At 46.1% G+C, this 14,414-nt stretch overlaps 1 protein-coding gene across 4 annotated transcripts in view; it reads right to left on the reverse strand.

Moving 5' to 3' along the window:
• Positions 1–14,414, reverse strand: part of NOS1 (nitric oxide synthase 1) — a 178,231-nt gene that overhangs the window by 48,511 nt on the left and 115,306 nt on the right. For all 4 annotated transcript variants that reach the window (XM_053589651.1, XM_053589653.1, XM_053589650.1 and 1 more), the window contains exons 4-7: positions 3,758–3,886; positions 2,474–2,619; positions 1,020–1,182; positions 170–261 (exon numbers count right to left, since the gene is read on the reverse strand). In XM_053589651.1, coding sequence (XP_053445626.1) covers positions 170–261; positions 1,020–1,182; positions 2,474–2,619; positions 3,758–3,886 — 530 coding nt within the window. The remainder of the gene's footprint in view (positions 1–169; positions 262–1,019; positions 1,183–2,473; positions 2,620–3,757; positions 3,887–14,414) is intronic.

Genomic DNA, 14,414 nt, shown 5'->3' on the forward strand with positions numbered 1-14,414 from the left:
GAACATGGGATAGGATGTGGAAGGAGGATGCCAGGACACCTCTCCTGGTTTGGCACATCTCCCCGGAAGGCAGAGCCTTTCCCTGGCAGATGAACTAACTGCAGAGCCAAGGCTAAATGCTGTGAGAACACGTGACTCTGTGCTCCCCACACCCAGCTGCTCAACTCACCTGAGGTTCCCTTTGTTGGTGGCATACTTGATGTGGTTGCAGATGTAGTTGAACATCCCATGAGCTGTGGTGCAGTCACGGGCATCAAACACCTGGAAGAGGTACGGGGGGGGAATCAATTGCCTCTCCTTCCCACCCAAGTCCCCCTCCTCCAGCACAGCCTTCCTATTTTAGGAGAATGTGGAGCTCAGTTCACTTGCTGCTCCACTGGAGTAATAAGCACCTCACTACTGAGTTGCAGGCTGGGTCTATATTGTCTTTTTTCTATCCTAATAACCAAGGTCAACCAGACTAGGAAAAATCCTTTAAAAGGAGGCACGGAGTGGAAGTAATACAATGTGGGAAAGAAATGCTGGATAAAAAAGGGGGTTTTACATTTTCTGTTAGGTTACTAGAGGATAGGGATAAAAACTAAAACAAAAATCAAATGCTGCCTTCCTTATCTTGACAATGAATCTACTTTCAATTTTAAATTATTTTCTATAATAAAATCATGCTAAGGGACACAGAAACTAATGCCTTTAGGGAGCAAGCAGATAAATAAACAGAGAGAGGAGGTATAAGACAAAAGGGAGTGGTGAGGTCTGTGGTAAACAGGAGAATATTAATCTTACCAAGAGATACACAAATTCAGTTTTAAGGAAATACTATGCTGGTTGAATAAGATACAACTATTATCTGGACTTGGCCCTAAGAATCTGGGACCCCATGATCACCCTCTGATAGGTCACCATGGCCTCCAGGTGTTCTTGGTAAGGAGCTAACTCTTTTTAAAGCTCCATTCACTCCCCTTTCCTTCTACCTCTTCTCACCGAAGGGGTCTTCAAGGTTTCGAAGCCTCACCACCTACCTGCAGCTTGGACCACTGGATCCTCCCGACGCAGCGGGAGGCATTCCGCCAGGCATGCTTGGCCCCATAGATGAGCTCTGTGTCCTTGAGCTGGTAGGTGCTGGTGGTTTCAATCTCTTTGTTCACCTCTTGCAGCCTATCCATGTGGGCTTTGGAGCCAAATCTGAGTGAGGAGGAAAGGGATATGGGAGCGTCACCCTTTCTTCTAAATTAGAGGTGAGTGGAAGGGGTGAGTTGTTAGACGAGATTGAAAGTAGACTTGGTCTGATTTCTGCACACAACAGTTTGAGCATGAAATAGAGACTGCAAATTTAAATGCTCACAAAGGTCAGAGTTGTACATACGACCCAACCAGCCAGGCGGGAAATGTGGGCAAACAGGCCAGCCCAGGCCTTGTCCCAAAGAGCGGCCACAGCTCAGTTCTAACCAAATGTCACCTGAGAGGAATGGGGGCCCAGTGTGGCCAGATATCTTATTGAGAGAAACTGGGAATCTGATTTTTAAAGGGAACTCTTCTAATGTTTAAATGTTGGCAATAAATTCAATTTAGGAAAGTTAAAAAATGATTATGGAAAGGTTTAGGCTTACCAAAGGCATATAGAAGAATATAATGTACACCTGTGTCCTGAGCCTAAGAAATAATTCTTTAGGGATGACTTCTCCATCATAGCCCATTCTCTCCCTAGAAGTGATGATCTTGAATCTGGTATTTACGATTCTCATTTATTTATTTATACTTTTGCCCTATGAGTATCCATTTCTAAACCATGTATCAATACCATGTTATGCTGTATGTTTAAAAAGTTTATATAAATTGTGCTGTAGATGTCTCCTTGTACAAATTATCTTTTCTTTTTTTTTGTTGTTCAAAATTATTTACAAACTTTAATGCCATGAACATGCATAGGTCCAACCCCTTCTTTTTTTTTTTGGCCGGGGCTGGGTCTGAACCCACCACCTCCAGCATATGGGGCCGGCGCCCTACTCCTTTTGAGCCACAGGCACTGCCCTCCAACCCCTTCATTTTTTAGGGTTGTATAATATTCCATTGCTGAGATATACCACAACTTACTTAACCCATTCTCCTGTTGAGTGTTTTACAATGGTTTCCTGTTGGTTCTTTAATTGTCATTTTTTCCTACCATAAACGATGTTTCAGTGAACATTCCTATGCATGCCTTCTTGTGAACAGGTGTGAGAGTTTCTCAAGGGGATTTTTACATATAGGCATGAGATTACTTGAAATATTTCGGATTTTAATTAAGTCTTTGCAGGCCAAACAAAAGCACTGTGGGGGTCATATTTGGGCTGCCTATTTTGACCTCTGTGCATGGTGGCAGGCAGAGGCCTTACAGTCAGGCTTTGGTTTATCTCTCTGCAAGGATGGAGCTGATATCTTTGTCCCCAGGACTCAGTAACTTACCCCAGGCTTCCCAGAGTTGACAAACACTTGCCTTTTAATCGATGAATAGTACTGGTCAATAAACTCTTTGGCAAGAGGGAAGAGCTGTTCTTTTGTGCGGACGTCTTCAGGCCTTCTTGTAGGCTGGGCAGGGAGCATGATGGAGCCCATGCAGATGTGCTCTGTGCAGCCTGTTTCCTGGAGGACAAGGAGAGACTGGGCTATCGCTTGGTGTTACCCACGTGTGGCAGATGTTAGGCTGCACATGTGGGATCTGAAGTTAAGCTGCCCTTAATTCCCAAAGGGGATTTCTCAAGTACCATCTGTATTTATTTATTTATTTTTCTTCTTGCTTTAATCAAGTACCATCTTTAAATCATTGCTGGGCACCATCATCAGCCAAGGTAAGGGATAGTAAGCAGCATTTTAAGATTCCTCAAGTGTTTGCTCTCAACTTGGGGAACAGGAGCTTTCCGACTAGGAATCAGAACCATTGGTACTAAATTCTGAAATAATTTTCGGTTCCACATTGATCAAGAAGGAACCAATGGAGCGGCTGCCAAAACTCATTCGAATGTGTCTATGATAGATCAATTACAAAAAATGATCCCAATTCTTCTCCCATATTCACACCCGTTGCAATGTGACTTTATACTAACTCCCTGTCAAGAGGAAGAACCCTGGTCTCCTCAATCTTTAAATCTGGGCTGCTTTTGACCCATAAAATGTGCCAGAAGTGATGCAGTGCCACTTCCAAACCCGAGCCTCAAGAGCCTATTCACGTGTGAAGACATGAACAGAAACTTTTCAAAAGAAGAAAAGACTTTTGGAAAACAATAACTAGTGTTTCAAGCTTTGTGGAAGTTTGTTAGTGCTCTCAGAGACAATATTCCTCCACGAGGCTCATTTTCAGCAAAAATGTAAAGTAATATGTTGGATGGCTGACTATGAAAAATGTGAGATAAAAATTTCAAGAACACACTGCGAAATCAAGGAGGGACTGTCAGAGCATAAGAGATAAAGAGAATGTGTTCAGAGCCGGCAACTTCCCTTAGGTCCTTTGATGTACTAGGTACACAAATAAAAGGTATTAATATGGGAGTGACTATCTACCCCTGGTTATCAAATGGGGGAATTTCCTGCCCATAGGACGTTAGCAAATGTCCTGAGATATTTTTGGTGTTTATAACTTGTTGGTGGGGAGCGGTGAGTTCTGACATCTAGTGGGTACAGTTCAGGGCCGTGCAAGACGGTCCTCAACAACAAAGACTTGGTTCTAAATGTGGACAGTGCTGAGGCTGCAACACTCTGATCTATGTCCCACTGGGGTACTCACCAGTGTGCTCTTAAGGTGGAGGGTGTCCGTAAGAACCACATCCGTTTCCCAGTTCTTGACCTTGAGGAAGCGAGGACACTTGGAAGGGCTGCCATTCTTGGTGGGGGACTGTTTCCCCGAGGCAGGGGGCTGGAGGAGAGAATAAAGGTGGAACATTCAGCGGGGCATGGTGGCTTATGCCTATAATCCTGGGGTTCTGGGGGGTCAGGCAGGTGGATTGCTTGAGGTCAGGAGTTTGAGAGTAGCCTGAGCAAGAGTGAGACTCTCATCTCTACTAAAAATAGAAAAACTAGCTAGGCGTTGTGATGGGTACCTGGAGTCCCAGCTACTTGGGAGGCTGAGTTAAGAGGATTGCTTGAGCCTAGGAGTTTGAGGTTGTCAAGGCGGGTGGATTGCTCTGAGCTCACAGGTTCAAGACCAGCCTGAGCAACAGTAAGACCCTATCGCTAAAAAATAGCTAGATGTTGTGGTGGGTGCCTGTCATCTCAGCTACTTGGGAGGCTGAGGCAAGAGAATTGCTTAAGCAAGAGTTGGAGGTTGCTGTGAGCTATGATGCCACGGCCCTCTACTGAGGGTGACAAAGTGAGACTCTGTCTCAGTTAAAAAAAAAAAAAAGTGGAACATGAGGCAGAATCTTGAGTGAACCATAAAGTTGTCTCCCAGGGGACTGGGAGAGGCATCATTCTTCCTGGAATCTGTCTCGAGTCACCAACTGCCTGCACTGAGGAAAGGATCCAGCCCTCCCTGGCTGACACGTACAGGTTCCCTGGAACCGGGTTATTCCACCTCGGTAGGAAGAATCACCACAGAAGAGCCTTTTGGGTTCTGTTGTAGAAAGAGAGGTCAGGAACCCCAAGGTGGTCTCTCTGACATCTAGCCCAAGGTCTGGCACATTGAGTAGAAACTCCATGAATGTTTGTTGAATGAAGACATGACTGAATGGGCGCCATCAGCCTCTCTGAATGATAACAGTCTTCAGTTATCTGAGGAATCAAATCTGAAGTTGGGTCAATTTACTTGGATTTCTGGGCCTTCCCGCTGTAGCCCAAACTCATCATTCATGATAAGTACTAGGAAAACAGAAGGGTTTATTTTATTCTATTTTTAAATTTCAGAGTAATATGAGCGTACAAACTATTAGGCTGCAATGTTTGCGTTAGGTAAGGTCCCTGTTGTAGTTGTGCTCCTCACCAAGGAGGTGTGCCCATGAGGTGAGAGCACACTGATCCTCCTCCCTCCTTCTCTCTCCTCCCCCAACCTGAATTAAATGGAGCTTTTCTCTTGTGTGGGTGTGTATTAGTTCATCTACTGGCTTCATATTAGTATCAAGTACATTAGATACTCGCTTTTCCATTCTGGCCATACTTTACTAAAGAGAAATTAAGTTTTGAAGCACAGAATATTGTCCCCAAATTTTAGGCATCTGCCTGCCAGAAATGCCAAGCTTGTTCCTGCTTACACTTACTGTCCCCTCTGTCTTGAACACCTTCCACCCTTCATGGGTCTTCATCTCCGTAAACAGATTGACCAGAAGCAGGTGAGGGGAATGAGTCCCAGACTGGGCGATGTGAACCTGCTCATTTTAGCCCGCACTGAGAAGGAGCTCATCTGTTTTGGATGTTCCTGGGCAGAGGTACATGTGTGCATCAGACGAGTATGCGTCCCTTAGCAACTCCAAGGGCGAGGCATCAGGCACACCTTGATGCGAGAGCCAAGCAAGGGAGGGAAGGAGATGAGATAACGTAGAGGGACAGTCATGCAAAGAGTAGGTCAGTGGGCAGGGACCTCAAGGCAGGGCCTTTGCACATTCAACTAGGACTCAGTCAGTGCCTGCTATGTGCTCAACAAATGGGCACTGGGGATCCAGCAGTGAACAACACAGACGGGGTCATTGCCCTTCTGGAGTGTTACTGTGGGAGAAGTGGAGATAAACAATAAGTAACCTAATCCAGGAACGATATAATTTCAGGTGGTGGTAAGAATAGAAAACTGGGGGAGGTGATGGCAGAAGGAGAAAGGCACCTGCAAAGGCCTTGAGGTGGGAATGAGCTTGTTAAACTGGAGGCCAGTGTGGCTGCAGTGTATGGGCGACGGTGGGTGCAAGGAGATGAAATAAAAAAGGAGGCTGGGCCCATTTCTCACTGGCTTGGAGGAACTCAGGCTGGTGAGGACGGCTGTGAAGGACAATGAAATTGGTTAAGTCCATGACAGAAGTCACAGAGAACTCTGAAGGACTAATAGTGAAAGCTCTCATTAAATGAGCGCTTAATGATGTGCCACACAGCAACCTTAATATTCCCATTTTACAGACTAGGAAACTGAGGCACAGAGAAGTTAATTATATAAATTAGCCAAACCTAGTAAACTGGATATAGGAGTCAAATTCAAGCAGCCTGGCTCCCAAGCTATACTGCTCGACTAGCATGCCTCCTGGATAGTCCATTAGGAATCCTTCATTCATTCACACATGTGCATTGAGTACCTCTTACGTGCCAGGAAAGGAAGCAAGGACCAGGGCTACAGTGTCCCCACGGAGGCACAGTCCAGTAGGGGGTACCAACAATAGAATGAGCCATTGCAGTCAAGTGCAAGTCAAGGGACACTGGCAGCATGGTGGGTACAAACAGAGGCACAGCTACCCTATAGGGCCTTATTTCCAAGTCAAGACCAGAGGGACGAATAGGTATAGGTCAGACCAAAAAGAGGAAGCTGGGTCTTGTAGGCAGTGAGAATAGCTCATGCAAAGGTCCTGAGGTGACCTATGATGACCACCTTCATGGCCAGTGGAATAGGAGGTCTGTGCTAAAGGTTTCATGCTGCCATGTTGGACCCTGGGGCACAGCACACCACCACTGAAGATCATTCCAGAAGACGGCAGAAGGTGACAGCAGGGAACAGATGGAAGGCGCTAGACTCGTGACCTTCCACGTCTTCCCACCCTGGTCTGACCTGCTCCTCCCGGTGGTCAGTACTGGGCTTCTCATCTACCTGTGATGGACAACCAAGGCGGGAGCTGTCCTGATGCAGCCTCCTCCTTCATCCCCCACATCCAAACTTCACTGACTCCCTCCATGGCAGCTTTCTGAACAGCTCTACTACTCTACTTCCTTGCTGCAGCCAGCCATCTGACCACCTCTCACTTGGATGACCGTAGTCACCTCCTAAGCGTTAGCACTGATTACTATTATGCTACCACTGGCCCCACTGGTAGCATTAATACTACCGTCACCGTACGGGTATCATTCCTCTAGTACTACCACACTGGGCAGCGCGAGAACGCCTTACACCACTTCCTTCCTTTGGTCCTCATTACACTTCCTATCCTGCTGAACTCCAGTTATTTTACTATGTCTCTGTAGGAAGCCACACACTAACAATGCCATTTCCTTTGAAGGCCTGGCCAGAGGCCCTGAACACTTCTTTAGGATTCTGTCTCCGATCGTGTCTCTTCCAGGACACAGTCGATGGAAGTCACATCTGGGCAGGGTGTTGTGGTGACACATTCCTCTGACGGTGCCCACAACCTGTACCTTTGAGAACAAAGTCTTACCTTGCCCATGTGGAAGGGACCCTAGCCCTTCTCCCTACATATTAGGTTTCATTCAGCCAGTTTAGAAACTCTCTTGTTCCACCCACATTAACACCCTGAGGCTGAGGAGAAGCCAGAATCGGGGGTGGGGGAGGGCTGACAGATGTGGTATTGGCACTGCGGTGGAGCCCAGGACCCAGAGGGTGGGGAGGGGGGCCAGGCAGGAGGAGGGGGTGTGGGGTGTGGCTGGTGGGTGGCTGCAGACAGCCTTCATTGCGAGGGAGTGGGAGCAGAGCGAGAACAGGCCTAATAAAAGCGGCCATCTGTTGAGGTTCCAGATGTGTGCGGGGTGGTCCTCAAGAGCCAAGTAATTGGCTGCCCAAGCGCGGGCCCTGCCACCTTCCACCCTGGGTTTCACTGGATTGCACCCTTGAAACCAGGCATTAGGAGGCTTCTGGCAGGGCTGTTGTACTTGGGGCTTTGATGTTTTAATTAGCCAGCAGTAATATTAGATGACTCAGGAGGGGACAAACAGGGAGATTAATATAGCAGTCAGGGGCGCTGCATGCAGGATACAAATGACTTTTCTGAGTGGGACTGAAGTTCTCCTGCTCAAAATGCAGATTAGTAGCACTCGTGAGGCATTACATGGGCGACAGGACACAAACGGGCTTTGGGCTGTGGCTACGTGTGTCCTTTCCTGGTTTTGTGTATGCAGTGGGACAAGGGAAGATTTCAGGTGGTGGGAGACGCTGGCTTGCTCTGGGTAGGTCCCTGGAACACCTGGAATTTTCAAAGGAGGCTATGAGCTTTGTCAGCACCTCTTTTGGCTTAGGGAGTCTGCAGAGCAAATGAGGAAATGCAAGGGCTGGTTTGCAGCTCAGGCCCAAAAGGAAACAGGGAGGTGAAATTTGGACTTCATGTAACTTTCATGTGTCACAAAATTCTATTCTTCTTTTGATTTTTGTATTTAATAATCTAAAAATTGAGGAAAAAGTCCTTAGCTCGTGGGCTGTACAAAAACAGACAGTAGATCACAGTTTGCTGACCGCTGCTTTAGAGAAGGCTGCTGTAAGATGCTTTTCTCAGTTGTGGGATGACAGTCATCACATGTCTAAGGCTTGGAATACTAGTCCCTGGCACACAGTAGGTCCTCAAGTACACCTGGGTAAGTTAGGTAAGGTCAAGTACACCTGGGCCTGGAGCTAAAAACTCTACTTTGTAGGATCCTAAAGCTCTGATTTCCTTTCTTTCTCTCTCCTTTTCTCCCTTCTTTCTCTTCTTCAAAAAATAAATATTGAGAACCTACTGTGTGCCGGGGACTAGGATCCTAGGCCTCAGACATGTACTGATTCTCATCCCACCCACAACTGAGAAAAGCATCTCATGGCTGGGTTTTCTAAAGCAGAGGTCTGCAAACTATGGTCTGCTGCCTGCTTTTGTGTAGCCTAGGAACTAAGAAGGACTTTTCCATTTTTAATTATAGAATACAAAAATCGAGAAGAAAAATACCTTGTGAAACATGAAAGTTACATGAAGTTCAAATTTCAGTGTCCATAAAGTTTTTTTGGGGACATAGCTCACTTGTTTCTACTTTATGTCTGTGGCTGTTCTTGCTTGGAAAGGCAGAGCTGGTTAAAAATTAAATGTCATGGAGTCTGATATCATTGGCATACAAAGCTGAAAATATTTCCCTTGCCTTTTATAGAAAAAGTTTGCAGACTTTTGGTCTAATGGCTTGAATTGTAGAGGCGGACCACTGAGTGCTGAAACATGGTGGTGTTAGAGATATTTATTGATCATTCTTTAAAACAGCATCACCTCCCTGCTGTTTTCTGTTCCCTAACCACTTTTACCTTTGTTTTTCCTCATGGTACTTATCTGTGGCTGCAATTATTGTGAGCAGATGTATATACCCAAGTGTATGTATATATCTATGTCTCTATATCTTATACTGATTTATATATATCTAAATAGCTATTTAGACGGTATTTGTTTTCTGCCTACCCACTGTCCAATTTTCTCTCTTCCCAGACTCTTGTACCATACTCTGCATGTTCAACATAAACATTTAAGGTCTGTGTTAGCCTGAATGTCCCTCCTCTGCAGTCAAATGTTGAAGCCTTAACTCCTAATATGATTGTGTTGGGAGACAGGATTCTTAGGATGTATTATAATTAAGGTTAAATGAGGTCATAAGGCTGGGGCCCTAATCTGATAGGATTGGTGGCTTTATAAGAAAATGAAAATCTCTCTCTTTCTTTCTACAACATGTAAGGACACAGTGAGAAGGCTGCTGTCTGTAAGCCATCAAAAGAGCCTTACCAGAACCTTATCCTACTGGTATTCTGTTCTTGGACTTCCAGCCTCCAGAGCTAAGAGAAATAAATTTCTGTTGCATAAGCCACCCATTCTATGGTCCTTGTGATCACATCCTGAGGAGACTAATACAGGGTCTAAAAGAATTTCAACATTGTAGAGTCTCAAAAACTAGGCCAAAGACTTTGGCCTTGATTTAGTAGAGAAAGAAGGGCCCCAATAGCTGCTTGACTGAGCAAGTGTCCTTATCTGAGCTGAGTTTTAGGAAATATCTGATTATAAGGATTATGGGAGGGAAAGGGTGAAGGCAGAGAGACTCATGAGGGAGGATGCTGTCACAACCACACTGGCAAGAAGCCATGGAACTGGGGTATGCAGCCACAGAGGCAGCTGGACAGAAAGGGAGGAGGTGGCAGCTGGAGGTGCCAGAAGTAGAACCGAGAGCCTCAAGGTGTGAAAGGATGGGAAGAAAAGAATGAAGTCAACGTGGACTTGGGGGCTTCTGGAACGCATCAGTGGAGGATAGTGAGCCTTTTAGCAGATGTGAGAAAGTAAAGACCAGGAGGTGTTGGGAAGTGGATGGAGGAGGGTGGTGTTTTAAGCAGGAAGACAGAAACTCAGCCTAAGGATCGGGAAGACTGAAAAACAGAGGCCAGTAGTGGGCTGCCCTTCCCCAGTAGTGGGCCATCACCATCACCAGTCTCACGGTGAAACCAGGACTGAGAGCTACTGCCAGGCAGGGATGCACCTGTGAGACACAGAACATCTCAGCACCTATGACAGGCTGAACTGTGCCCCCCACCCCAAATTCACATGTTGATGTCCTAAACCCCACTACCTCTGACTGTGACCTTCTTTGAGGACAGAATCTTCACAGAGTTCATCGATTTAAAAATAAGGTCATTAAGGTCCTTCTCCAATAGGACTGATGTCTTCATAACAAAGGGAGATTTGGAGACACCACACACCCAGGGGTGAATGTGAAGCAGCCTTGTCCAAGCCGAGGAGAGAGCCCCGCATTGGATTCTCCTCCCCAGTCCTCGGAAGAACCCAGCTCTGCCAACATCTTGATTTTGGACTTTTCGCTTCTAGAACTGTGAGAATACATTTTTCTGCTTAAGCCACCCAGTTGGCGATGCTTTGTTAATCAGCCCTAGCAAACTCATTAGGCAGGGGCTAAGGCCGGAACTTGTACAAAGCAAGTCGCTTCTTTTTCTTGCACTGCTGGCACCAGCGACAGTTCCCCTGTTACAGGCCTACAGCAACCTGCCCTGTTTGGCTTGTCCCGAAATGAAGGCAGCATGCTGGGACTAAGCTGGGCAGAGGGCCATGCACACCAGGGGCCAGACGCCGCACACTGTGCCCTTCGCTGCAGCCCTGGGAGGTGTGGCATCAACCTGTGGGTACTGCCTTTCCCGGCAGCAAGCATAACCCGTTTATGAGGTGGGACAGCTCAGGGTCCAGGGCCGTAAACCAGCCCACAAACCAGCAGGTACCCACCCATCCGTGCAATTAAAAAATTGCTACTTACAGAACTTCACCAACTGTGCTTTAGTATCTTGGAGTATAATTTCCTTGTACTATGTTCAAAGCATTATGTCTAAAGTGATTTGTTCTTTATAATAACTCCATGGAAGCTTGACATCGCTTATTCCGCCTGGCTCTCTCTCCCTCCCTCTCTCTTGCATGTTCCTTCCCTCTTTCTCTCTACTCCCTCATTCAATAGTCTGTGGAGGACAATTAAGGAAGGATGGGTGCAGGAATCAGACCTACCACAGTTTGGGATTGGGGGTTGCTAACGATGGCTGGAGGACAAGGGGGCCTTTAAGATTTGATTCTTTCTCCAAATCACAGTGACGTTACAGGTCAGTCAATGTTACTAGACAATTTTAAACTTGGTCCTATTATCAGACCAGAATGTACATATGCACCAGGAATTAATTTTAAGATGAGTCTCGGCATTATTTTGTGGCCTCCCCGAGGCTGTTGCTTTGTACTGTGTGTGTTAGTTAAAAGCACGAACTTCCTAAATGTAAATAATGAAAAAGCACATGTTTTGTGGTTTTGTTTTGGCTCCTTTATCTTTTAAAACATCCTGAGATCCTCAGAAACAAGGACGTGGGTTGAGTCTCTTGACCTCTGACAGTCTCTGTTTGGAGGGGATTTTGACAACTGATTATTGATTTGCAAAGAGAGGGAAAAAGATGACTTTGACCCAACTTGGCCTTCATGGTAAAAGAAATTTGGATCTGGGGTGACACAGAATGAATGAACATGCAGAGTGGTGGAATGTCATTGTCCCATCTGGACAACGGTGGGGACAGCCCTGCATTGAATACACTCACTATTTTTTTATTTTTTCCAGAAAAAGCAGGAAAGAAAATGCGCACTATTAAAACAAACAGCTAGCAAAATATGTGGAAATTCCAGCAGGGCTGAACCCAAACACTCAACAATTCAGGGCCCACTTCCTGGCTCCACCCTGCCTCCCACCACGCAGGGCAGCAGGACTTGGTGCTGGTCTCTCGGCTTAGTCACTTATAAAAGTACTGGGAGTCCCTGAGCAGGTGATGGCTCGGGTGCAAGGAAGGGAGATGGCCTGGGGATGGAGGGAGACTCTGTCCAGTAGGAATTTCTGGGAAGCATCTTTGTGGGGTGTTCACTCTTTGAGGGCTCCCTGGGAACATTGGTGACCCGAGAAAGGGGACTCCAAAGATGCTTTTGGGAAAATCCACCCTGGGTGGTGTCTAACTGTGGTCATGAGCTGCACCAAGGCAAGGGCTGCCTCACCCCATGTGGGTAGGGACAAAATGAATTGAAGAACAGCTTAGAACTAGGGATTTGGGACAACCTCCTAAAGATAAAAATTAATCTCAAAACACAGGAGGTTTCGCAAATGCTTAGAGAGACACTTAGAGACAGGAGTAACCAGCAGGCATCCTGAGCTGTCGGCCTGAATAGAACCGATGGAGGCTGCCAACACCAGCTACATTGGCTCTGTGGGTGACATCTGTGCACGAGTCTTTGAAACCCCCAATGTCACAGTATGATGACTGCTGTTTGTGTCCCTGTCTGGAGCGTGACTTGGGAGTGGAAGTTTCTAGAAGTTTTCAGCAGCTGAGGCAAATATTTAATAAAAAGAGGGGTGGAGCAGCCATGAACTCCTCCAGGGCAGTGATCATGTTCAGCTTCATTTAATTTTGAGTAACATTTAGTAAATGACTACTTGTTACTATTTGGTACCTGCTCTGGGCTAGGCCATGGTATGTTCACTGGCTCCTTGAGCCCTCATGGTAGCCCATTTTTCAGATGAGAAAATAGACGCTTTGAGAGTGAACAAATGAACAAACAATAAGTAACAGAACTGGGCTTAGAATGCAGGCCCTCCAAATTCCTACCTTTTCACTCAAGGCCTTTCTGTTCTTCTCTCTGTGTATTCCTAGAGCCTGGACCCCAGGAGGTGTAAATCACATACATTACACTGAATTGACTGATTGACAAGAATGATTGGGGGTGGTGGGGGATCTCACGGTCGTCTATCTGACTGTCTGGTTTCTAGAGAGAGCAGTAAAGGCAGCAGGAAGAGTGCATGATGAGAAAGAGAAACCAAATGGAAATACTATCTCCTGGGGCCCACAGCTGTCCCCACCTGTACCCACTAAAGGTTTTGTTGATGCTTAATTAGAGTCTGAAAACAGATGTTCTGTCCCTAAGCAGGGCATGGTTCTACCCCTTCTCCCTTAGGAAAGCAAACCAGGCAGGCAAGGGAACATGCTGAGAAGGGCTGAATTCAAATGCCAAGGTTTTTCAGGGAGAATGGACAAACAGCAGCTTCTCATGTTATTTATCTAAGGCAGCATTTCAACGTAAGATGATATTATGAGAAGGTGTCAAATACTAGAATGTGTTAAAACTCAACATGTGTCTGACAACCTCAGAGGACCAATCATGATCCTTAGCAAGAAAAAAATATGCAATGTATCAGCCACAACCATCACGTATACTATAATACCTTCTTTCTTTTTTTCTAGGCAAAGTCATACTTGATCTTCAAAACCCAGGGCAAATGTCCCTCATTGGGGTAAATTTTTCCTAGGACCTACCGCTGTGGTAATTATGTTCCCACAGTGTTTTATAGCCCTCTCTATTTTTTAGCACTAATTGCCCTTTATATGAGTCTCTCCCCAGATGTACCCATCAGAGTCTCAAGGGCAGGGAGGGCTGTGCTGGCTCCTCCTTACTTCCACCAGAGCCATGCACACGTCATGTATTAGAGGAAAGACAGTTGGAGTGAAATTCATTCTACCTACACTCCCAGGCTAGACACAATTTCACAATTTGCAAGGGAGTGTTCAAGATGGGGTCATCAAGTTATCCACACACTCTATGCTCTGTGACTGGAGACTCAAGTCTCCCTGGCCGCACCCACAAATGACCCTCCCGCCCAGACTATTGGCAAGAAAAATGACCGCTAGGTAAAGGTTCATGTCTCAGCTATTTGAAACTGATTTGAAAGAAGCTGCTTCTGTGGCTGATTTTCTTTAAATTTACACAAATAAGAGCATTGAAGAAGGTAGGAGTCCCGTCTGAGATTCCAAAAGGGACATACCTCACTATTCCTTCTGGGAGCAAATAGTCTGAGTTAGAAAGTTCTTTTTCGGGGTGGCGCCTGTGGCTCAAGGAGTAGGGCGCCGGTCCCATATGCCAGAGGTGGCGGGTTCAAACCCAGCCCCGGCCAAAAACCAAAAAAAAAAAAAAAAAAAGAAAGTTCTTTTTCACGTCTAACCTGCATCTGCCCTGCTTCCCTTG

The sequence above is a fragment of the Nycticebus coucang genome, chromosome 4, assembly GCF_027406575.1.
Source record: "Nycticebus coucang isolate mNycCou1 chromosome 4, mNycCou1.pri, whole genome shotgun sequence".
In the NCBI taxonomy this organism is placed as follows: domain Eukaryota; kingdom Metazoa; phylum Chordata; class Mammalia; order Primates; family Lorisidae; genus Nycticebus; species Nycticebus coucang.